Source organism: Castor canadensis, chromosome 3 (genome assembly GCF_047511655.1).
Source record: "Castor canadensis chromosome 3, mCasCan1.hap1v2, whole genome shotgun sequence".
In the NCBI taxonomy this organism is placed as follows: domain Eukaryota; kingdom Metazoa; phylum Chordata; class Mammalia; order Rodentia; family Castoridae; genus Castor; species Castor canadensis.
Window position 1 is genome coordinate 160,693,725 of NC_133388.1, and position 26,202 is coordinate 160,719,926.

Here is a 26,202-nt window from a genome sequence, read left to right on the forward strand (position 1 = left end):
TTATCTAAAAATTAGAATTCCCAAAGCTCAGTTTTTCCACATTGTATTCTTTGTACATCATGATCCATTTAACAGGACATAAGTCATCACCAAATTATAGTATCAGTGCACTCAAAAATTCTATCTGCAAATTCATGAAGAAATAGCCAGTCATTCTAGCCCGGAAAATTTGCTTCTTTGTCAGCTTTCTAAGAGATGATCTTGCAGAACCTTCAGAATTAGAGATATATATGAGAGCATTCCTTATTCCCTTTAGCTACCTGAAACCTGAAAACAAACTAAATGAACAGATTTGTGGTTTGATATGTTCAGGTGGTGTTTAAGCAGACATGTTTTCTAACACTTTGTGTTAGAGTAAATCAATGTAGTATAAGGTTAAGAGTGATTGGCACTAAACCACTACTGTAAGTCATTATTTCAGGCAAATCTGACATGTCAGAAAATAGGGAGAGTATCATGATGAAAGTCAAAAGCATTCATGTTTCTTTATAAGAGTATATATTTTGTATGTGCCTAATTTTTTGTGTGTCTACTTGGGGCCTGGTCATTTATGAATATGACTTTCTTGGGAAAGTACACACTTATGTATACTTTGTCATATTTGAACAAGTATTTTGAAATCTCAAGTAGTTTAAATATGTTAGGAACAAATTTGTTATATACATAATAACAAAAATTAATGTTTCCTGATTTTTGAGTTTACGCTCAAATACAGTTTATCCATTTTTAGGAAGATAGTCCAGAATGGTTTGTGCCATTACACTGTCATTTCTTGTCAGTTGAATTTATGGATGTTTGAAATATCATAACTCACATTTAGTTTAAATTGTATGTATTTTGTATTTCTTCATGACAAATTATTTCTAAGGTAGGGAAGGCCCTAAGTTGAACCCTAAAAAGGTCAAACATATCTTGTATATATATTAATTTATGTTATTTTTACATATTCATTTCTTGACTCTTTTCTCCAGAATCCTTCCATGATATGCTGTATCTCTAACCAAACTAGAAAAGTTACCCTTCTTTAAGACATTCACATTACCATGGGCCTGTTCATATAACTGATTCCATCTTTTGCTTTGGCTTCTTATGAAGAAAGTTTACATGATATTTATCTTTGATCTCTACTGCCTAATAGTAGTCAGTGGGTGTTGACCATGAGTGGGAGCTAAAAGAGAAATAGAATAAAATTAGCCTATTGTCTCCTAAAGGACATTACCAAAGTAAGGCCCTGTCTGCATATTCATTATAGTCTGCTTTATATACCGTCATCCTTATCTATTTGGTGAATCTCAAGCTTGTTGAACAAGCAGACTGATGACAAAGAGAGCCTTGCAATATTTCAGTGAGAGGTAAAGAAATAGCAGCAAGGATTTGTGCATATTCTGCGCAGGCTAGCATTGAATAGGCAAGGCGTTATAGAGGTCTACATGTGGGAGTTCTATCTGCACAGATACACACAGATAGAACAGATAATACTACTAAGTGCCAAAAGAACCATGTATGTTTGTTTTCAAAGTTCAGGGAAAACTTACTTTAAATCTTAGATGACTTAAGGGAAGGTTGTTTTGTGGTTTTTGTTTTTCTAGGAGGAGAGGTAAGTAGTTTTCAAAGATAGAAGATTTCAAGAAACACTGATGAAGACAAACTGATGACAGCTAAAGGCATATGTAGTATAAAAGTAGGGGACTTATCTGGGGAAAGAGGTAGGGGCCAAAATTTGGTTGTAACTCCTTTGGAATTTGCAATTCCATTTTGACCATTCTGAGATTTATTGTCCAAGAGCCTTATCCAAATGACCAGAGGTCAACCAAGGCTATTATTTTCAAACTGTACTGTAGCTGCCTTACTCAGGAGCTGATTATACAGGCATAAATATATAAAGTATAATAGATGCATTAAGTATAACCAACAGGCTAATTAAAGTGCATTCTTCTATATACATTTATGTATGTGATATATGTGGTACATATAAAAATATCTGTTGTCAAGAATTGCAGAGAAGTCTGAGGTTTACCTTGTTTGTGAACTAACAAGTTAATTGCTGAATTTAAAGTACACTGTGTACTTTTGACTGCATTTAATACAAATAAGTAAAATACCTGAATATTTAGAGATGAGATCAAAATGCAGTATGAATTTAGAGTTTATGTAAATTTCATTAAAAGAAATTCTCTCTGTTCTAGTCTTGACTCAGAAGCTCTTAATATATATTTTATTATTTCTCTTTAAGGAAGAATATGATCTTGAAGGATGTCATATTACACACCTGCATTTGCTTGAAACCTGGTAGCCTGATAAATTGATAAGATAACTGGGTCATATGTTAAGTTTTTTGAAAAACCAGCCCAAACATAGATCCTAATAAAAGAATGTTACATATTTCCTTTTAAAGGCTAAAAAGTATTTCTCAGGGCTCTTAAATTACCATATTCTGATACCAAGGGAAAATAAAATCTGGACTTGGAGTCTTGTTTGTACTGAGAAGGTTTTCCAGACAGGAAGGCAATATTGAAGCAGTGCAGTAAAACCACAATACCAGTGGGGCATTACAGGTGAAAAATCCACAGCTGTACCCTTCACCACAGTGTGTTACAACTGTACACTGAAATATTTCCTGTACAGAAATAGAGTTTGGTTAACTTTTTTTCCCAAGAGTAGATCACATTAAAATGTTATAAAATCATGATTTCCTGCATTTGAATACTTGTGGTTTCTCAACTGGTTCCAATGCTATAAGGTTTTTTTTTTTTTTTTTTTTTGGTATGACTTCTATTAGTTGAAGATGTATAGAAACATTTCTTTCTTCAGAATCAACTATAAAGCAGCTACATATAAAAAGAACTATAACCAGAAACAGCAGAGATTAAAAGCATATTTGTGTTTTATCTCATTATTAAATGAATACAAAAATAAGCAAATTCTACAGTAAAAATGCATTTAATTTTTAACTACTGAAAAGTATCTCTTTTCAGTTTGCATTTGCTCTATTATATGAATATGTGACTCCTATTTTAAATTATAAATAACTGAGAATGGTGTTTTTGTTTAAAAGGGCAGTTAAACCCTAACACAGTCTTACTAAACAGCAAACATTTTTTTAGCTCATTAAAGTTTTAATGTGTAGCTGTCCTCTCATCTCTATTCCTACATATGCACCATCTCTTTCAGTTAGTAGAAATGTCTGATTCATGCTCATATCTCACTGTTTTTCAGTTTATCCACCTACTATCCTCCAGTCATCAATTAAAAATTCTTTCACCTATCTGCTTCTCTAATCTTTGTAGTGCATTCTACATTAGGGAATATATATAGTCTTACTATCCCCTTGACATTGTTATAAGTGTAATATGTACTTTTATTTTGTTAATGAGGTAAAAATCATTTTTATTATCAAAATAAGAGTTTTACAGCAATTACTCATTCAAAGGTTACCTAGTAGGAGCTTTTCAGTGTAAAAAGTGTGCCCCACCCCACCCCTGGGGCTATACATCAAAAAACAAGTGGAGTCAGTTGGTTAATTTTGAAGTTGCCCCAGGCAGTAGGAAATGGGGTAAACAGTAGACTAACCAGAAAGTTTAAAAGGAAAAGATGGAGAATGAGATGTTCCTGGGGTTTTGTAAAGCTCTACTGTTGTCCTGGACAACTAGACACATATACTCATGCACAGGGATGAACATGCTCAAACGGTTTGCATGTTTGGGAAACACCTAAAAGGGCCCTGTTCTCTAAACTCTATCCTAAAGGCAAGGAAGAAGAGAAGACTAAGGCAGAGTTGAAGGCTTACGCAAACAAGCCCAAAGGACCTTTAGTAAAGAACTTGAGGCTTATTGGTACAGGCCTTTAGGGTTGTGTCTGTCTAATCATAAAATAGCCACTAAGCTGGGTTGATGGTGTGGCTCAAGTGGTAGAACACTTGCTTAACAATCTCAAGGCCCTGAGTTTAAACCCCAGTACCATCAAAACTAAAATGGCCACTAAGCTAACCAAGTAAGGTCCTTTGTGTCTACACAGTTGTGACTACACAACTGTGTTTGTCAATTTTGCATTGCTATAACAAAATAGAAGAAATGGGCCATTTATGAAAAAAGAATTTTATTTAGCTCACAGTTTTAGAGATTCAAGGGCATGGCACCAGCATCAGCTGGCCTCTGGTGAGAGCCCCCTCAGCTGTGAGCCCTCTCAGCTGTGTCACATAATGAATGGTGTGTGGTAATGATCGGTGCATGTGTAGAAACAGGTGATTACATCTCAATGTAGGAAGCCAGAGAGAAACTGGGAGAAGCAGTCTACAATCCTCTTGAAAGAACTAACCAGGGTGCCAGAAGAAATATCTTAATCTCTTTGAGGGCACACCCCCAGTGGCCTAAGGTTCTACCACTAGGCCCCACCTCTTAAAGGTTCACCAGATCCACATCACCACACTAGGGACCAAGCAACCAATACATGAACCTTTACAGGGACAAACAACATCCAAATCATAGCACTGACAAAGATTTCAAACCTTATACAATTAGTCATAAATATCAATAAATAACAAAAGAAATAATAAAAATAAATGGCAATCAATGACAAACTCTAGGAAAGGGCTAAATTTGATTTTTACAGTTGCCATTGGTTATTTGTAATATTATAGAAGTTTGTATTATTTAAAATGTTTCAACAAAAAGTTATGAGAGATGCAAAAAACAGGAAAGTATGACCCATATATATAAAAAAAAAGTCAACAGAAACTGTCCCTGACAAAGTCCAGATACTGGACTTACTAGATAAGTACTTTTTTAAAAAATCTATTTTAATGTGTCCAGAGAATTAAAGAAGGGCATATGTAAAGAACTAAAGGGAGATATGGAAATGATGTCTCACCAAATAGAGAATATTAATAAAGAGAAGTATAGATTGGTTATCCCTTATCCCAAATGTTTGGAATGATATTTGTTTCCAAATTTTGGATATTTTTTATTTTAGAATATTTGCAGATAAATGAATTATTCAGAGGGATGGAACTCAAGTTTAAACATGAAATTTATTTATAAATACCTGCACACATAGCCTAAAAGTAATTTTGTGCAATATTTTAAATAATTTTGTGTACTGTGTTCTGTGCCAACCCAAAGGTATATGGGGAATTTTCATCCATGGCATCATGTTGAGACTCAAAATGTTTCAGATTAAGCTGGGTGCATTTGCTCATACCTGTGATCCTAACTACACTGAGGGGGAGGAGATCAAGAGGAACACAGTTTAAGACAGGCCCAGGCAAAAAAGTCCACATGTCCCCAACTCATCCAATAAAAAAGTTTAGCATTGTGTTACATGCCTGTCATCCCTGCTTGGCAGGAAGTGTATGCAGTTCAGGCCAGTCAGGGCATAAACAAGAGACCCTATCTCAAAAATAGCCTAAGCAAATAGGCTGGGGGTGTGGCTCAAGTGAAAGAACCTGTCTTGCAGGTGCCAGGCTGTTACTTCAAACCCCAGTATTGCCAGAAAAAAAAAGTTTCAGATTTTGGAACATTTGGGGTTTTCAGATTAGGGATACTCAACCTGTAAGAATCTTTACAAGCAAACAGAAATTCTAGAATTGAAAAATATAATAACTAAAGTGAAGGATTCAGGTAGCCCAATAAATATTTGAGCAAAGAATCAGTGAGCTAAAATGAGTCAGTTGAGATTGTTGAGTTGGAATAACAGAAAGAAAACAGAATGAAGAAAATGAACTGAGACTTAAAGACCACATACACTAGCAAATGCATAATGAGTTTCATGAGAGGAGAGAGAAAGGTGAGGGGAAGAAAGAAATTTGAAGAAGTAATGACTGGACATTTTATACATCTGAGAAGCTCACTGAACTCCAGTAAATTCATATCTAAATCCATATCTAAATACAAACTGTCAAAAGACAAAAAATTCTTGGAAACAGCCAGAGGAGTGACTCATAACATACAAGAGCTATTAGTAAGATGAACAATTCATTTCTCATCAAAAACCATAAACTTCAGAAAACAGTGAGATACCATTTTCAACCTGCTGAAGGAAATATTTTTTCTTATCTCTTTTAATGAGAGAAAAACTACCAAAGGAAAGTAACTATAAATGGCTTGTATTAATGACAAACATCAAAATGTATTTTGCATTCAGTTTGCTTCCTAAGAATCCACTTTAAAGAAACAGGAACTAGAAATTTTAAATGATACATTATAGAGTCATGTTTAGTTTAAAGAGCATAGGATTTATAGACAAATGATATGCCATGGACTAAATGGGTAACTTTGAACAGGTTACCTAACTTCTCTGAGCCATAGTCATCTAGAAAATGGAAATATTTCATTACTAAGTTAATGTATAAGAAAATCTTTGTAAAGGGCTATTCAGAAGGTAGTGTCTTCTATGCACAGTTGCCACATTCTTCCCTGTTAGAATCACCTATTGATTTGGCATCTGGGGAAATCTACAAGTGAAGTAGAGTGAGCAAGGAAGGTAGTGTTCTGTAACTAAGCTTCAGAAACTGAATACAGGATGGAAACTCTGCCATTGTATGCACTCACCAACCCTGTGTGGTCAGCTAGCCTGTCTTTTGTCATGATACAAAAGGAAGAACAGTGGAAGCAGATTGATTGGGTACATCAGTTACTAGATCTCCCCTCTCTACCAACCAGCTCTTTGTTATGCACATGCATACAGGGAAGACACTTTTGGTTATTCTTTGCCTGTGTGGTTCACTTGGAGTGAATGGGCAAAGTGGTATTTGCCCAGCTTTGGCAGCTCTTGCACAAAGAAATCAGAGCTGTTCTTCCATGAGAACAGATGGGCAGTTGTAATCCTGCTAATAATCTTGGCAGTACTATTAAGTAATAAAAACAAATTAAGTGCCAAAATATTCTTTGTACGAAAAAATATTTTTAAATGGCCAACACACATGCAAATCTTCCCAAATTAGCCATCAAATGGAAACAAATTGTGGGATAACATTTTAAATGCAAAAATAGATGTGCTCTTACCAGCTGGCAGATATACAGCCTAAAATATATTCACGTGCAAAGACCACATATGCTTAGAGTATAGTTTATTATGTATGGCTGGCTAATTTTTTAGGTCCTGTCAAATAATGGCTAGGAAAACAAAATGTAATACAAAAATATAATCTTGACAGTCATTTGAAATGTACCATGTGTTATATGGGGAATGTTTTCCAGTGAAACCAATTTACTTGTTCCCACTTCCCATGACTCAGTAGTAGATATTCAGGCTTTCTAAACTATGTTTTGGCAACCAAACTTTCTTGGAATAGTCATCTTTCCTTCAAGTTATTCAGTACAGGCATTAGTAATAAATGCTCAGTTATAGATATGTAACTAAAGATCATTCACATCATCTCTTTCAAAACTAAAACACATAATACAGTTATCTTAAATAGAGCCCAGAGAGTTTTTCTTCAGAATAATTAATTACCACCATATGAAGCTATAAGCACAATATGACCACATTACATTTTTTATTTAATTATGTCACCACTAATCTAGAGATTAACTGGGCAATGACAACTTCTAATTGAAAGACAAAGGAAGATTAGTAAGATAAAGCAAAGTTGGCTAAAACAGGTATGATGGTAAAACAATTTGAATGGAAGACCAGTACATAAAAAACCTTTTTAGAATAAAAGACTTTTAAAGTAAAGTAGATGGTATTTTTTAGCCACCTATGTTTATTCATTAAATATTATTATTTGGGTGGGGGCAGTGCAGGATAGTAAACCCAGGGCCTCCCTCATGCTAGACAAGCATGCTACCTGAGCCATACCCCCAGTACCTATTAATTAGTTTTCTTATTAAGAATATACCATATACTTGTTGGGTTCTAGTGCCTCACACCTGTAATCCTAGCTACTTGGGAGGCTGAGATGGGGAGGTTCATGAGACCCCCCACATCTCCAATGGAGGTGTGGCTCAAGCAATAGAGCACCTGCTTTGCAAGTTTAAAGTCCTGAGTTTAAACCCCAGTCTCACCAAAAAAAAAAAAAAATATATATATATATATATATTTTATATATATATATATATATATATATATATATATATAAACCTTCTGCTATGGGTTTGTTGGAAAACTAGTTATAGTTCTTTAAAAATATTCATCTGATCACTCATGGCATGCAAGCCAGGCTTAAAGAAGTAGCACTAGTCTACTTTTGAAACCACAGCCACTGTCCCTGTCTCCTAAATCAAGACTCAATTTCAACACACACCTTGCTTCCCTCTTTCTTAGTCACCACCAGAATTATAAGAGTTACTGTCTAGATACTAACTTGTGTCTCTTTTTCCTCTCCATCTTTCTGTGAGATCCCTCTGTTTAAGACTCATTCCATCTAGTTATATCACCCTTACCCTTCTTTGATGTTGCCTTCTACTTTTGGAGCACTCTCTCATTCTCAGAAGTCCTGGCCCACAGCTTCCAGCCTTTTTCTCAGCATCTGCGTGAACAATCCAGCCAGGACCCTACCTTAATCTTACCTCTCAAGTAATTTCTCCTCCACTCCATCTACCTTCTCACTCCTGCTCAAGCCTTGCATCTTCTAAAACTTTCCTGTCTCTTAAATCATTTGTTTTAGCATCCTAATCTTGCTCATAGTTTCTCATTGCCTTTCAGCCTGTTCACCCAACAACTTCCTCTAGTCATTCATTAAATTAAACCTATGTGTAGTTCTCCAGTTTCTTCTTACCCATCATCTTACTGTTTTCATGTACCCTTTTAACTAGTTTGCATTCCTATCTCATCATTTAAAACACTCTCTTGCAAGTAAATACCCTAAACTTTATTAGTCTCTGTGCTTCCATTACATACCTCTGACAATTGGCAATGCTGGATAAACCCAATCACTGTACAACAACAGTGATATCCCTCTTGTGCTCTCCAGAATAGCCAACTCCTTATTCATTATTTCTACTGGTATGGCTTATTGGCATCTCCAACGCAACTTATCTGAAAATGGACTCATGATCTTCTCTTCTCCACCCCCCATATACCATAAATTTACTCCCCAGAGAGATAAGTCAGTCTTACTTATCCCAGTAAATGACGTCAGCATCCACACAGTTACTCAGGCCAGCAACCTAAGTCATCTTGACACTTCCCTCTTGCTTCTTAAATCTGATCAGTCCATACGACTATTGTGTCCCAAGATTCTCCCATACAGTACTCTAGTGCCACCAGAAATACTCTGAGCTATCACCATTTCTAGCTTCCACCTCTTAACTGCTATTATTATATCCACATTTATTCCTTTTTAAAATCCATTTCTGTAGTATCCAGTATTTTTAAAATATAAATTTGATAATATCACTTTTTTACTTAAAACCCTTCAAAGGTATATCATTGGCATTGATAAAGTGCAAAATCCTTAATTTAGACTAAAATTAATGTAGGTTTTCTTACCCTCATTTTACAAGGTAGAGAAGTGCGGCTTAGATTCATTAAGTTGCCCAAGGTCATAGAGTAGTGGCTTACATTGGCAGGACCAGGATTTCATCCCAAGTGGGACATCATTGTGATATTTTTAGGATGGAAAAATAAGGTAACAAAAGATAAATATCTTACAATTAAGATAATATAAAGATCAATATATGATTTTTATTTTGTAAGTTTATAGTTTAGTATATACTGGAGTGGAAAACTGAATAAAATTACCTGTAAATTACTAATTATGCTCATTAGCTTTTGTTTTGGAGTAATGAAGACAAATACTCTTTTTTTTTCTCCATACCAGAATTTGAATTCATGGCTTTGCATTTGATAGGAAGGTGGTGTCTATTCCTTCATCCATGCCTCTGGCCCTTTTTCCTATGGTTATTTTGGAGATAGGGTCTTGCTTTTTGTCCAGGCTTGCCTGAACTGTGATCCTCCTATTATACTTCTCACACCCACCTTTTTCTTCTGTTGAGATTGGATCCCATGAAATTTTTTGCCCAGGATGACCTGGAACCACAATCCTCCCAATCTCTGCCTCTGTGCAGCTGTGATGACAGGTGCATGCCACTGCATGCAGCTATTGGTTGAGGTGTAGTCTCACTAACTTTTTGCCCTGGCTGGCTTTGAACTGCCATCCTTCTGGTCTCAGCCTCCCAACTAGTAAGAATTGTAGGCATGAATTATAGCAAGAATTATAGGCATGAATTATAGCAAGAATTATAGAAACATATTCTTCTGGGGAAAAAAATTCTTAAGGGACAAAAGGATAGGTGTGTGACTTTTGTAAATGTACTTACAGGCCTACAATTTAAAACTTTTCAGCAGAGATTTCATTTGGAGTGAATTTGTTAATATCCTTTTATTAAGCAATGAAAACAATGCATAAAGGAAAATTCTGACAAACACTGGTATGTATTAGGATATATTTTTTAAAAGTTTTCTGTTGTTTCCTGAATTTTCAGAGTAGCCTGGAATATTCCAATTGAAGTATATAACCTCAATTGAATCAGTCTCTCACAGTTGTGAACTAAAAGGTTTTCTTTTTGACTTTTCTCTTTTACAATTTTTTTGAATTCCACAATTATTCTTTTTCCCAGCCCCAGTGTTGGGATGGTCTAGTCTCGTTGCTTCAAAACTGCCTAATAGCTTCCCACAACAGCTCCCAGCTCAGACTGCTTTATATTATATACTGATTGCATCAAAACTTACTTGTTTATACAATTAATATACCATAATAAAAAACTTACTCGAACTTTTTCCTTAAGGTCCTTCTCTGCTTTGCAGTATAACAACTAATTTTCCTTAGTTATTGTACAACTTATGGAGATGATACCAGAAACAGGTTTTTCACCCTGTTTTCTGTGTAACCTCTCCACCAAAATTGTGTTGAATGTTCTACTCTATTATTTGTATTACAAAAAACAATAAGTATGTTAACAAATTTTTCTGAACTTTTTTTAGGTGTTACTAGGGTTTGAACTCAGAGCCTTGTTAGGCAAGTGCTCTGCCACTTGAGCCATGCCCCCAAGTCTTTACATTTTAGTTATTTTCTAAATAGTGTCTTGCATCTTTTAGTGAGCAACCCTGGACCATGATCTTCCCAATCTCCTCCTGAGTAGCTGGGATTACAGATGTGAGACACCAAGCCTGGCCTTTTGCTGAATTCTTGCCTTCTTCCACTGAGATTCTTGTATGCCTTTCTAGGGGTTTAAACCTCATTTTCTTCATCTCTTCTGCCCCTGGTTATAAGTATCTGAAATCAAGGGGCAGGCTCACTGGCAGCCCAGAAAAGAGTTAAGCAATGAGTCTTTTTTTTTTACTCTTAAGTCACAGGATATACAGAATGCTACAGTTTGACAGATGTAGCAGAAAATAATATTCAACTATGGTTACAGTGTTCATGAACATCCAGGTTCATGGTTCAGTCATACTTTTTGTATAAGTCAAACCCACTGTTAAGAAATCTAAAAAATCTTACAAGTTTCTTGTCACAACACAGCTTCAGAACTGTTCTTTGAGCATGAGAAGCCTAAGTTAGTAATAGATAACATTTCTTAAGCTCTTACTATATGGTATTGTATAAATTGTTCTATCTCATTTAATCCCTATGAAAATTCATGAGGGAGACTCTTTTTATTATCCACATGTTAAAGGTACAGGAATTGATGTTAGAAAAGTTAATTTTCTCAAGAACCCATAGCAAATGGGGCTAGGATTTGAATCTTAGTAGGTCTGACTGCAAAATTCATGCTTTTGTATTCTGTAGTTCATTGTGGAGAATCTTTAATGTGCCAGATACTGGCTGAATCTCCATATATGTGTATTATTTGTTCATTCACTTATGAATTATTCAGCAACTCTTTTTGGCCACTTGGTTGGGTTTTTGTTGTTGTTGTTTTGTTTTTTTCTTTTTTTTTTTCCTTTGTCAGTGCTGAAGTTTGAACTCGACAACTCTTTTTGAACATTCGCTGTATACGCTTTGCCAGGCACTGTGAAAATCCAAAGCTTATCGAAGTGGAAGTCATTCCCTCAAAGAATGTATAGATCAGGGAAGATATCATGTATAGAAATAACTATAAAATGAGGTACATAGTGATAAGAGCTATAAAACAGATTCACTTTTTTTTAAAATCTGTTATTCAGAAAAGGGAGAATGTTTTCATCTAAGGAGATAAAAAGACTCAGAGAAAAGTAGCATCTGAGTTGATCCTTAATAGATGGAATAATTTAGACATAAGGACATGAGAAAGTATGGAGTATACAAGTAGTTCAGGCTGAGAGAATATACAACCAATGACCCAGAGAGAGGAAGTTAGAGAAATTACGTATGGATGGCAAGAAAAGAATTTCAGGGAGTGGTAGCAAAAAATAGAATACTATGAATATGGTAGTTTCAATATCCAGAACATGTGCCTATTTCGTCACACTGTTAGCCTCTAAAGCATTTCCATTTTTTCTCCCTTCCTCTGTCTAGCATCTTTTCATACCTGGATACTCAAATAACTTTTTAAAGAAAAGAAACTTGGTCACAGGTGAAGGTGAAACATATTCCTTTTGAAAGATTAAGATTCCACTTATTTAGGAAAGAAAGGTTATGGAGAAATGTGATAACTCAGGAAACTTTAAGACCTTATTTTGTCCCCCAAAACCGCATTGTCAGAAATAAATTTGAAAGTAATATGCCCTTTCTTCCCTCAGGGGTCTTATAATTTAGTAAAGGGGACAAATATGTAAATAAGGAACTGCACTCTGTGATAGAGGAAGGTATTGGGAAGAGATGACACAAGAGCAGCAGTGATCATCTCTGAGGATGGCCATTAGTGAATGCTTCCAAAAGAAGCATATCTGAGGGCAGTACTTTTTAAGACAAATAAGACACGTTCTTATTTTAGAACTAAATTTTTTAAATTTAATAATACATCCTGCGTATCTTTTGTGTTAATTTATATAGCTACCCATTGCTCATTTTGATGGTTGTACAGTAATCCACTTATTATATCTAAAACTATTCCCCTGTTGATATTTATATTTGAGTTTCCACTTTTCTTGCTAATACACACAGTACAGTCCACATACACACAAACACAATGTACACAACATATAGAAAGCTTAAATATACATATATGTATTATATGTACACACACTTGCATCAGAATCTTTTTAAAATACATTCTTAGAAATAAGTAAATTATGTAAGTATTTAGTACATATTGCCAAATTACTCTGCAAAAATACTGTGTAGGAATGTTTTTTTTTCATACCTGTACAAAAATTGGAACTATAAATCTTCTTAAACTGCAAGAGTTATAAGTAAGAATATTATATGTGGCTTGAATTTGCATTTGTTTATTAGTAAAATTGAGTTCCTTTTCATGCTTACTGGATGGTTATATTTCTTCTTCTGTGAACTAATTGCTATTAGCATCTCAGATTTTTCCCCTATGCAGGCTAGTAGTTATTCTGTTAGTGTTTCATGGATGTTGGTGGAACACAGGACTCCTGGGTATGAAACAAAGAACTTCGTAGCTGACACCATAAGTATATTTGCATTGTTTCCCAGTGTCCCAAGTCCCCCAAGAGTGATGCAAAAAGGCTAGGGGGATGCTATGCATGCAGTAGATACTTGGCATGGTTGAGAAATATGGAGCTTGACAAAGTCCACATCTTTTAGAGCAAATGTGCACTCTTCTGTTCACTTAGATCTTTATCCTCGGTTTACAAGAGCTCTCTGCTATCAGAACAAATATTCCTTGATCTGTCATTGAATATAGCCTTATTTTATCCTAGTGTGCTTTTTAAATTTGATTTTTATCAATTGAAGTATTTTCCCATTCATGAGTTTCATTGCATATGTAGAAATACTGTCCTGTTACGAAATGGAAAAAATATTTGCAGATTTTTTTTCCATTTTTAGCCTTTACTGTTGGTCCTTTGGAATTTACTTTTATGTAAAGAATGATATAAGGACCTGCTGTGGTTTTACCAAATGATTTCGCAATTCTTATAACCACGTTTTTCATCTTTCCCCTGCTTTGTTGGGCACCTTCACTACATACTAACTGTTCATCTGTGCTTATCTCTTTTACTGTTTTTATTCTGTTCTTTTAATCTATTTGTACGTCATTGCTTCAACCTTATCTTTTAATTATTATAGCATTTTAGTCTACTTAATATCTTGTAGAATTTGTTCCCCATTATCTCTTAGAAAAAAATTGCCTGATTTCATTTATTATTTGTGGATTTTTTTTCCTAATTTTTTTATTTTGAGGCAGGGTCACACTCTGTAGCCCAGGCTGGCTTTTAACTGACAATCCTCCTGAGTGCTCGCATTACGTACATACACCACCATGTCCGGCTTTTAGTGAGTCTTTTAAAGTATTTGGTGAATATAACTTGAAAATAAATCCTAAATCACTGTCTTTCACAAGTTAATCCTTCTTTAAAATTCTTAGTGTTACTACTTTCATGAAGGCTTAATTTGCCTTTCAATAAATGCAGAAGCATAATTTCTATTTATAACTTCTAACTTTTTTCTTTATTTTAACATAGGTTCCTTGCAGTTTGGAATACTGGGATGAACTCCAGAAGGTGTTTATTGCATTTCAAGAATTTAGTCTGTCTGAAAGCAAAGTTTGTGAACTGCATTTGCCAGATATCAATCTTGTGAAAGACCAGAAGAAACTGGTATCCTCAGACCTTTGGAGAATTGTCTTGAACAGCAACCAAAATGGAGCTGATGATCAAAGGTAACCCAGAGAGAGAAGAGACAGAGTTGCACTGGGGAACAGTCACCACATCATCTTTTCTTAGTGCCTGTGGCTTGGCTGTCCAGCACCTGCATGTGCCTGAACTACAGAGGAGAGCTAGTAAAAAAGATAAATTCTGAGGTGTCACAGTCTGCATACTAAAAATCCCATGTTTTACTCATAATATAATGCATAAAGGCAAACTGAAAAAAAATGGTTTTAAAGAGCTTTAAAAGGCAACTTTCAATATTAAGAAAACTTGACCAACAAAGTTGAGATATATGAAGTTTTTAAAGTCAATTTGTCTGTAATGAATCTCAGGAGCCACAGATCAAAGGTTTCTGAATTATGACCCCCAAAAGTTCTTGTTCCCCACGTCCTGCAGAGTATCTGGTTGTGGCAGAAAGGATCCAGGTTATACCCATCTCCGCTGCTTGCCTGTCATATCCACTGACTTAGAGTAAGAAAAATGGCTTTAGCAGCCTCTTCTCCAGCTAAGCCTTCTGGTCATGCTCTCATAATTTCGACTGAAAAAGAAAGCGAGCCACAGTCAGTGGAACATTTTCTTTGGTATAGATATGATGTATAGGCTTAGGCTGTGTTCTTCATTGCTGTCAGTGTCCTGCCTTCCTCTTCTCCCAAAGGGTGGACCTAAATGTTCTTATGTGATCCCTTCTTTTGGACTGCAAATCAACTTTTTTCCTTTTCTATTTAACCTTTATTTTTGCTTATATGAATATATATGTTATAATTATAGCCTACCATTATGTTTTTATTGCTGCTTTAAATTATAAATGAGTTGCATGGCATGGTGGTGCTCATCTATAATCCCAGTTATGCAGGAGGAATAGATAGGAGAATTGCGTCCAATGGTAGCCCCAGGTGAAAAGCATGAGCTAAAAAACAACTAAAGCAAGAAAAGGCTGGGGTGTGTTTCAAGTGGTAGAGCACCTGCCTAGCAAGTGTAAGTCCATGAATTCAAACCCCAGGATAATCAAAGAATAATAAAAATGAATTAATTGTACATGTTTTTTCTTTTGAAGGTATTTTTATTAATAGTATATATTCGTTGAAGAACATTTTTATTCATTTATTCATATGTACATACATTATTTGGGCCATCTCTTCCCTCTTGCCCCCCGCCCCCCGTCCAGGCAGAACCTGTTCTGCCCTCTTCTCCAATTTTGTTGAAGAGTAGACATAAGCAATAATAAGAAAGACAGCACATATGAATAATAAAAGAAAAAGGAAAAAAAAAAAAAAGAAAGACAACGTGTTTTTGCTAGTTGAGATAAGGATAGCTATACAGAGAGATTCCTAGCATTGCTTCCATGCACAAGTGTATTACATATTACAACCCAAATTAATTCATCTCTCCATGAACTCTTCATGACTTCCTGGTCACCTTCCCATAGTGGCCTCTGTCAGATTAAGATTACTATATTAGCTCCTCTACAGTGGGCACATCAAACACTTTCAAGTTTTGGGTTTCCTACCTTTCCCTATTCCTCCTGTATGTGTTCTCCCCTTAGCATGTGACCATGTCCAATAATATTACTGCATTTGTTTTGGGTCTAAAGTCCACATATGAGGGAGAACATATGATTTTTGACCTTCTGAGCCTGGCTAACTTCGCTTAAGATGATGTTCTCCAGTTCCATCCATTTACTTGAGAATGACAAGATTTCACTTTTCTTCATGACTGAGTAAAATTCCTTTGTGTATAAATACCACATTTTCTTAATCCATTTGTCAGTAGTGGGATATCTTGGCTGTTTCCATAACGTGGTTATTGTGAATAGTGCTGCAATAAACATAGGTGTACAAGTGCCTCTGGGGTAACCTGATTCACATTCCTTTTTGTATATCCCTAGGAGTGGAATTGCTGAATCATATGGCAGATCTATGTTTAGTTTTTTAAGAAGCCTGAATATTGTTTACTAGAGTAGTTGTACTAGCTTGCATTCCCACCTGCAGTGTACGAGGGTTCCATTTTCCCCACATCCTCGCCAATACCTGTTGTTGGTGGCATTTTTGATGACAGCTCTTCTAACGGGTGAGGTGGAATCTCAAGTGTGGTATTGATTTGCATTTCCTTTATGGCCAGTGTTTTTTGGCCATTTGGATTTCTTCTTTTGAGAAAGTTCTGTTTAGTTCAGTTGCTCATTTCTTTATTGGCTCATTGATTTGGGAAGAATTTAGTTTTTTGAGTTCCCTGTATATTCTGGTTATTAGTCCTTTGTATGATGTATGGCTGGCAAATATTTTCTCCCACTCTGTGGGTGGTCTCTTCAGTTTAGAGACCCTTTCTTATGTTATGCAGAAGCTTTTTAATTTTATATAGTCCCATTTGTCCATCCTTTCCTCTGTTAAGCAACCTCAGGAATAGGTATATTCCCTATCCCTATTTCTTCCAGAGTATTCCCTGCTCTTTCCTGTACTAACTTCAGAGTTTCAGTCTGATACTCTGGTCCTTGATCCACATTAAGTTGATACTAGTACAGGGTGGTAAATATGGATCTAGTTTCAGTTTTCTTCAGGCAGATAACCACTTTTCCCAGCAACATTTGTTGAAGAGGCTGTCTTTTCTCCATCATATGTTTTTGGTGTCTTTGTCAAAAATAAGGTGGGTATAGCTGTGTGGATTCATATCCAGGTCCTCTATTCTGTTGGTCTTCATATCTGTTTTTGTGCCAGTACCATGCTGTTTTTATTGCTATTGCTTTGTAATATAGTTTGGAGTCAGGTATTGTGATAACCTCCAGCACTGCTCTTTTTGCTGAGTCGTGCCATGGCTATTCATGGTCTCTTGTGTTTCCAAATGAACTTTAGCGTAGATTTTTCAATCTCTGTGATGAATGTCCTTGGGATTTTGATGGGAATTGCATTAAACATGTAGATTGCTTTTGGTAGTATAGCCATTTTTACTATGTTGATTCTACCAATCCAAAAGCACGGGAAATCTTTCCACCTTCTGAGGTCCTCCTCGATCTCTTTTTTAAGGGGTTTGTAGTTCTCCTTGTAGAGGTCATTCATATCCTTTGTTAAGTTTACTCCTAGGTATTTGATTTTTTTTTTTTTTAGGCTATTGTAAATGAAATTGTTTCCATGCATTCTTTCTCAATTTGTTCATTGTTGGTGTATAGAAAAGCTAATGAGTTTTGTAAGTTGATTTTGATCCTGCCACCTTGCTGTAGCTACTTATGGTGTCTAGGAGTTTTGGGGTAGAGATTCTTGGTTCTTTGAGATATAAGATCATGTTGTCTTCAAATAGGGATATTTTGTCAGTTTCTTTACCTATTTGTATTCCTTTTATTTCTTCTTCTTGCCTAATTGCTCTGGCTAAGAATTCCAGGACTATGTTGAATACAGGTGGGGATAGCAGGCACCCTTGTCTCATTCCTGACTTTAGGGGAAATGGTTTCCGTTTTTCTCCATTAAGTATGATGTTGGCTATAAGTTTGTCACATATAGTCTTTACAATGTTGAGGTGCATTCCTTCTATTCCTAGTTTTCTTAGCACTTTTATCATGAAGTGATGTTGGGTCTTATCAAAGGCTTTTTCTGCATCTTTGAGATGATCAAGTGGTTTTTCTCTTTGGTTCTATTAATGTGCTGTATTACATTTATAGATTTGCATAAGTTCAACCACCCCTGCATCCCTTGGATGAATCCGAGTTGGTCATGGTGAATATTCTTTCTGATATGTTGTGGGATTTAGTTTGCCATTATTTTATTGAGGGTTTTTGCATCGATGTTCATTAAGAAGATTGGCCTGTAGTTCTCCTTTTTGGAGGTATCTTTGTCTGGTTTTGCGATGAGTGTAATACTGGCTTCATAAAATGAGTTAGGCAGTGTTCCTTCCCTTTCTATTTCATGGAAAAGTTTAAGGAGAGTTGGTATTAGTTCTTCTTTAAATGTCTGATAGAATTCAGCAGAGACTCCATCAGGTCCCAGACTTTTCTTTTTTTGGGAGACTATTGCTGCTTCAATTTCATTTTGTGTTATAGATCTATTCAGGTGATTAATATCCTCTTGGTTCAGTTTTGGATGGTCATAAGTATCTAGAAATTTTTCCATTTCTTCAAGATTTTCAAATTTATTAGAACATAAATAGTATATTTATATATTTAAATCATCAAAGTAGTCTCTGATGATTTCCTGGACTTCCATGGTGTTTGTTGTTGTCTCCCCTTTTGCATTTCTGATTTTACTGATTTGGGTTTTTTCTGTCCTCATTTTAGTCAGGTTTGCCAGGGTCTGTCAATCTTGTTTATCTTTTCAAAGAACCAGCTTTTTGTTTCATTGATTCTTTGTATGGTTTTTTGTTTGTTTGTTTGTTTCTATTTCATTAATTTTGGCCCTTATTTTTATTATTTCTCTCCTTCTGCTTGTTTTGAGATTTGCTTGTTTTTATTTTTCTAGGAGTTTGAGATGTAGCATTAGGTCATTGATTTGAGATCTTTCTGTCCTTTTAATGTATGCACTCATGGCTATAAATTTTCCTCTTAGGACTGCCTTTGCTATGTCCCATAGATTCTGGTAGGCCATTTTTCATTTTCATTAACTTCCAGAAACCTATTAATTTCCTCTTTTATTTCATCAATGACCCATTGATCATTGAGCAATATGTTGTTCAGTTTCCAATTGCTTGCATGTTTTCTATTGTTGTTTTTGTAGTTGAGTTCTAGTTTTAATGCATTGTTATCAGATAGAATGCATGGGATTATTTCTGTTTTCTTACATTTGCTGAGGCTTGCTTTGTGCCCTAAGATATGATCAATTTTGGAGAAGATTCCATGGGCTGCTGAGAAGAATGTATATTGTGCAGAAGTTGGATAAAATATTCTGTAGACCTCAGCTAGGTCCATTTGATCTATGGTGTGATTTAGTTCTAGAATTTCTTTATTGATGTTTTGTTTGGATGACCTATCTGGTGGTGATGTGGGGTATTAAAGTCTCCCACTATCACTGTGTTGGAGTCTATATATGCTTTTAGGTCCTTCAGAGTATGTATGATGAAATTGGGTGCACTGACGTTGAGTGCATATAGGTTGATAATTGTTGTTTCCTTTTGGTGTATTTCTCCTTTTATTAGCATGGAGTGTCCTTCTTTATCTTGTGTGATCAATGTAAGTTTGAAGTCTACTTTGTCCGAAATAAGTATTGCTACTCCTGCCTGTTTTCAGGGTCCATTGGCTTGGTAAATCTTCTTCCAGTCTTTCACCCTAAGCCAATGCTTGTTTCTGTCAATTAAATTGGTCTCCCATAAAAAACATATTATTGGATCTTCCTTTTTAATCCAGTTTGCCAAACATTGTCTTTTGATGGGGGAGTTAAGTCCATTAACATTCATTGTTAGTATTGATGCGTATATGGTGATTCCTGTCATTTAGTTGTTTTTGTTGTTTAAGTGTTTGATTGTGTGCAGCTGAATCAATGTTACTTTCTGATTCCTTGTCTTTTCTTCTGTGATTTGGTACTGCCTCTCCTCTCATGGTTTTGTTTGCTTTCATTTTCTGTGTGCAGAATTCCTTGAAGAATCTTTTGTAGTGGTGGCTTGGTGGTCATATATTGTTTTAGTTTCTGCTTATTGTGGAAGACTTTTATTGCTCCATCTATTTTGAATGATAGTTTTGCTGGGTCGAGTTTCCTAGGGTTGAAGTTATTTTCATTCAGTGTCAGAATACCTCACTCCATGCTCTTCTTGTTTTTAAGGTTTCCATTGAGAAATCTGCTGTAATTTTGATAGGTTTACCTTTGTATGTTACTTGCTTTTTCTCTCTTACAGCCTTCAGTATTCTTTTTCTATTCTCTGTGCTTGTTGTTTTAATGATAATATGTCATGGGGTAGTTCTATTTTAGTCAAGTCTGTTTGGTGTCCTGGAGGCTTCCTGTACTTGAATGGGCATAGTAGATTTGGGTAATTTTCTATTATTATTTTGTTGAATATATTATGAATCCCTTTTGCTTGCACCTCTTCTCCTTCAGTGCCCGTGATTCTCAGGTTTGGTCTTTTGATGGAGTCAGTGAGTTATTGCATATTCCTTTCACAGGTCTTCCATTTTACCTTCAAGTTCTGAGATTCTGTCTTCTGCTTGTTCTAGTCTGCTGGAGTGACCTTCCATTGTGTTTTGTATTTCTGTTTCATTCTTTTTTCTGAGGTTTTCCATATCATGGGTCATTTCCACTGTAATATTGTCAATTTTTGACTTTAATTCATTTATCTCTATATTTATGGTGTTCTCTGTTACACTTAGTGTTTATTTAGGGCTCCTATGAGTTCATTTATTTGTTTCTGCATCTTCTTGTATTCTTTATTTTTGGTGTCTTAGAATTTCTTGAGTGCCTCTTGTACATTTTGGTTGACCATGTCTAGTAACATCTCCATGAAATTCTCAGTGATTGAAGAACATTCAGAAAGCAAAAAAAAAAAATCTGTAATTATATCACACTGAAATAAGTCCTGTTAGCACATTGGTCTAGCCTCAGTCTTTTTTCATTGACTACTTTGTATGCTTAGTAGTAGTAATTTGCTTTATACTTTATAGATTTTATTTCAAGACCATCTGTGCACTTGAAAATATTTACCTTCTCTAGTATATTATATAGTAATATACTTTTATTGAAAATATGTTATAGAGAAGTAGTGTCTTGACTTTACTAAAAGTAATGTAGCAATAAAAGAACACAAATGCTATGAGGAATTAGCAGATTGATAGGAAGATTGCTTTTTCTAAGTATAGAAACTGGACAATCTCAGAAAGTACATTCCCTCGATAGCTAAATTGATTTTTAAATTCTGAGTTTCATTAGTAGTATCAAGTTAGAAATTATTTCTTGATTTTATTTATGGAAGAATACATTCTCATCATTGAAAGAAGCATTTTGGACAAGGTTAATTCCTCTGAATCTGAAACATTCATAAAATTACTTTTGTGGTAAGCTTGGCACTGTTGAAATTAGAAGTCAGACATTTATGCAGACAATCAAATTGAGACATTCTCACCAGACTTTTACATCACAATCACAGACCCTCACTGGGGATTTTTCACTTTTTCTGACATTTCACAGTTGATCTTACTTTAAGTTGTTTGGGGTTAATCCTTTTTCAGGTAGAAATTGATACTAATTAAATTAGGGGGGTTGGTTTAAAAAATTAGCATAATAAAACACTATTAAGGCATTTTTTTCAAAAGAGACAAATTTTGTCTAATTTCTAAAAAGAAAGTATCAAAACTTTGATGATACATCAACTTTACATAAAATGGCAATGTGTGTAGCATACACACAGCCCTGGGCTTAGTCTTCATCACTAAAAAACAGAAATAAAAATTACATGCGGACAGAAGCTTTTATGGTTATCTTCAGTGTATTGTGTCACATGGGAAACCTGGATGTTGACCGAAACCCGGCACTTTTTTGACTAGAGATTAGTTTACTATAAAAGGTAAAAGTGGTTTGAGAAAGGTATGCATCAGGTCGTCGGACATTATTAGAAAAAAGGTCATAAAAATAGGTACCGTATAACTTAATATTTAAAACAAAAGAAGAGCTTCTGCCTGCAATTGAGATGAATCTATAACAGTTTAAGGCGCCTGCCACAGTGATAATGTCACTGTATGTATGTAAGTAGAGGCATATTTAATAGAGAATTTCAAGCTAGAAGTCCTGGGTTTACGTCCTGGCTCTATCACCTGTGGGATATATGGCCTTGAGAGACAGTGTAAGCTGGGACTTTAAGGAATAAATAGGAGCTAACTGGTTCAAGGGATAGCAGGGAACTTCCAATGCAAAGGACAGAGACAATAGTTATTACATTCCACAATATTTTACTAATGGTTTGCTTAACCATATGCAAATGAATGAGTTAGAAATAATAGTGGTTTTTTGGAGGCAGCATTTGTAGTAGAATCAGTGTTGGTCTTCATACTATTTCCACAATAGTATTAACCTGTGAGAGCCTTCCCCTTCTCTCTCCTGTACACTGGACTGGGGGCAAGAGGTACACCTGTGGTTCCCTGGTTAAGTCATCCCTTTCAGCTATGCATCTTTAGACCCATCATGGATATATTTGCCCATACTCACTGCCATTGTAAATGCTAAGTAAACTACCTGTACCAATCAGGTCCTGACAGGAAACAAATGGCAGCTCAAGCTGAGTGATTAAGGTGAGTTTAATGAAAGGACTCTTTACAGAAGTGTGGACAGGGTCGAGGGATGGGACAATACCCTGGGGCTGGGAACCCTGAGAATCATCCCATTTTAGGCTTAAAGTTGCCAAGTGAGAGAGTCATTACCCAAACTCCCAGAGTGGGATTCTGTAGCTGCTTTTAGTGTAGGGACAGAGACATTGTATAGAGATGTGGCTGGGAAGGAATCAGGGAAATGCAAACTCTCACCTCACTTCCCTGGTGCCTTCTTATCTCTACGGGTACCTCCCACTGACTGAACTCATGGACAAGCCAGAAGACAAGGAACTTGCCGATGCAGTACAGAAAGTTCCTTCCAGGGGCATAGAAGGTGTGGAAGGGTAGAAAGTGGATCTAAATAGTAAACAGAAGGTATCAAGCAAATACATACTCAATTTAATTTGCAGTTTCTTACTATATGGCTGGCCCTGGAAGGATCAGAAGGGAAAAGGAGTCATCATGGACCTTTCTCTCAGGCTCTGAGAAACCTTGCCAAGTTCCCTGAATTTCCTGTCAATCAGATGTCTTCTGATATATCAGAAACACTTTTTACTCATCTGCCCCTCTTAGCTTCACTACCAAATGACCAGTTCCAGATGTACTTACTTTGACGATATAAAGCACAAATTGTCGTATAACAGTAATAACTGCCATTCTTGCTATGTATATCTAGTTATACTTGGTTACAAGTTGCTTGACAAAACATTATACTTTGTTGATCTGTTTTTGGCACGTTGTTATCCAAATTGTATGGTCATCTTCTCACAACATTAAAATGTGTGAGCAGGTGATGTACAAGGACTTTTCATCCCTACCCCCAAAATGCTAATTCATATGGAAAGAGAAATAGCGTAAGGGTGTGTGGCTCTTTCCTCATGTCATGAAAATTGAGCCTCTAGTAAGTTTTCCTAAGGGCTTTTATATTTGGATGTGCCAAAAAGAAGAAAACGAGTTTACATTCACATTTTCTTCTTTCCTCTCCTATTCCCTCAAATTCCTTTAAGATTCCATAAAAGATGTCACTGTCTACTTATCTTTGATAGTCTTTGTGAAAAGAAAATGCTTTTCATTTCCCAAAGCACTGACTCTTGCATATATTGACAGTGGGAAAATCAGAAGTCATGATGGTTAAGTCGCTAAATTGTTTTTCTCTCCACCAGTTGAATTCTCTCTGATCAGAAGGTGACAGTAGCCTCCAGATATTCTTCCCCTCTGTTTGACTACTTGGATCTGAACTCTCAGATAGAGCTAGATTTGGGGGATAGTGTTTTGAGTTTCATAAGCTATTCAGACATTAAACCTTAACACTTGGAACTGCCTTGTCCCCTGTGTCTAGTCATACAATGGTATGATCCAGGATTTATCCAGAGAAATCTTTCAGTTATTCTTTCCTAGGTCTAAACCTAAATTTTGCCTTCTCTACTTTAGGTGAGACTTTTTTTTATTTTCAGGTCTTTTGCTCTTTCCCATTAGTTGGCGACTGAACGCTATGCTTGAATCCTCCAGAAAGTCGGTCTTTTGCCATGTAAGCCTTCACCCATACACATTCCAAAGTACTCAGTATTCCCCAGTTTTCACTTAAAGTTGTAGATTTATGGTACTAATGACATCTTTGGGTCATGTTGCTTATTTTGTAAATCTTAGGAGATATTCTCTTTTCTCCCTTTCTCCTCCCCCCCTTTTCTCCTCCTCCCCTTTTCTCCTCCTCTTCTCCACCTCCCACTTCTCTTCCCTTCTCTCCCTCCCTTCTTCCCCACTAGATTTAAAGGAGTCCTTTACCTCCCATGTAAGGCTGTTTTTAAAACTATAGATTGCAACCCATTAGTGGGTCATGAAATAATTTAGCAGGTTGCAACTGAAATTTTTGATAAAGCAGAAAATATCAAAAAGACAAATGCTACATGATTCCACTTATATAAGATGCTGAGTAATCAGATTCATAGAAACATAAGTTATAATAGTGGTTTTCAGGGGCTTGGAGAGAAGGGAGAACTGATAATTATTGTTTAATGTTATGAAATTTCAGTTTGAGAAAATAAAAATGTCCAGCTGGATGATGTTGATGTTGAAATGTGAATATACTTAATACCACTGAATTGCATGATTTAAGATAGTTAGAATGATAAACTCTATATTGTATACGTATCTTAGCACAATAAAAAAAAGTATCAAAATGTGTTACATTTTCAGGAAAACTTGCCCTTACCCCCGTTTTATGTCTCTCCTTGGTTATAAAAAAGATGTATTTGTTGTGTTGGGTTAGAGTTAAAACACTTGAAAAATGACAATTGTAAGGAGTAGACAGATCTTGGTGCATCAGGCAGACATACCTCCCATGTCCTCTTATGCATTCAGCATTCTCTCAGGATGATAGAAGGGTTAGCACAGAAGGCAAGAGACCATTTATGTGAACCAGTGTTGTGAAGCAGAACCCTTTGAGATGAATGCCAGCATGATATTGTGAGAGCCACTTGGTGAGTTAAAGATAATCTCTAAAAATCAGTGTTAAACTAAATAACCTTGTTTACCAACAAGAAAAAAGAAGGGTGAGGTTTTTTCTATTACTAAATGTTAGACACTAAGTTAACTGTTGTATTAGTATCTCACTATTACTTTAAAAAGTAGGTCTAATACTGTACTCATTTTATAGATGATTAGACTAGATTTAGCCAGATATACATGTGCATTGTTACAATGTGTGTGATACAAGTGCAAGCATTTTAATCTGGGTTCCTTCATCCTAGTCATTCTCTGATATATCTGTGTGCTGTATCAAACCCTTATTATCACAGAGGGATCCAAAGTATAGCTCAGGGCTTCATCAGTCAGGTCAGATTATTTTTTGGTACATGCTGTGTTGTAGATGTTCACCCCAGAACGACATGCTTAGTAAATCTTTAGGGATTTTGCCTAGGCCCAGTGCCGTTAAGATAGGATCAATCTACATTTTATGTACTGAACCCTCCTTGTTCAAAGCATTGATGTCCCTATGTAGGTCACCCAGGACAGGTGATAAGTAGCTTTGGTTAAATTGGAGGCATAAATACATAAATATCCTGCATGCTTTGCACCATTTATGATCGTTTCACCACTCTAATAATGTGAATTTACTATTCCAGGAATGCAGGAAGAGGAGGTAAAGGAGAATTATGGAGGAGATGAATTCAACTATGATATATTATAAGAACTTTTATAAATGTCATAGTGTACCCCCAGTACAACAATAATATGATACTAAAAAAACTTCCAAAAAATTTCAGTTTATAACTGAACTTACAGATGGTTGAACAAACTACTGCATT

At 35.7% G+C, this 26,202-nt stretch overlaps 1 protein-coding gene across 4 annotated transcripts in view; it reads left to right on the forward strand.

The window, feature by feature from the left end:
• Vps13b (vacuolar protein sorting 13 homolog B) overlaps positions 1-26,202 on the forward strand; it is a 699,658-nt gene that overhangs the window by 577,530 nt on the left and 95,926 nt on the right. For all 4 annotated transcript variants that reach the window (XM_074068910.1, XM_074068912.1, XM_074068909.1 and 1 more), the window contains exon 40: positions 14,512-14,708. In XM_074068910.1, the coding sequence (XP_073925011.1) occupies positions 14,512-14,708 (197 nt within the window). The remainder of the gene's footprint in view (positions 1-14,511; positions 14,709-26,202) is intronic.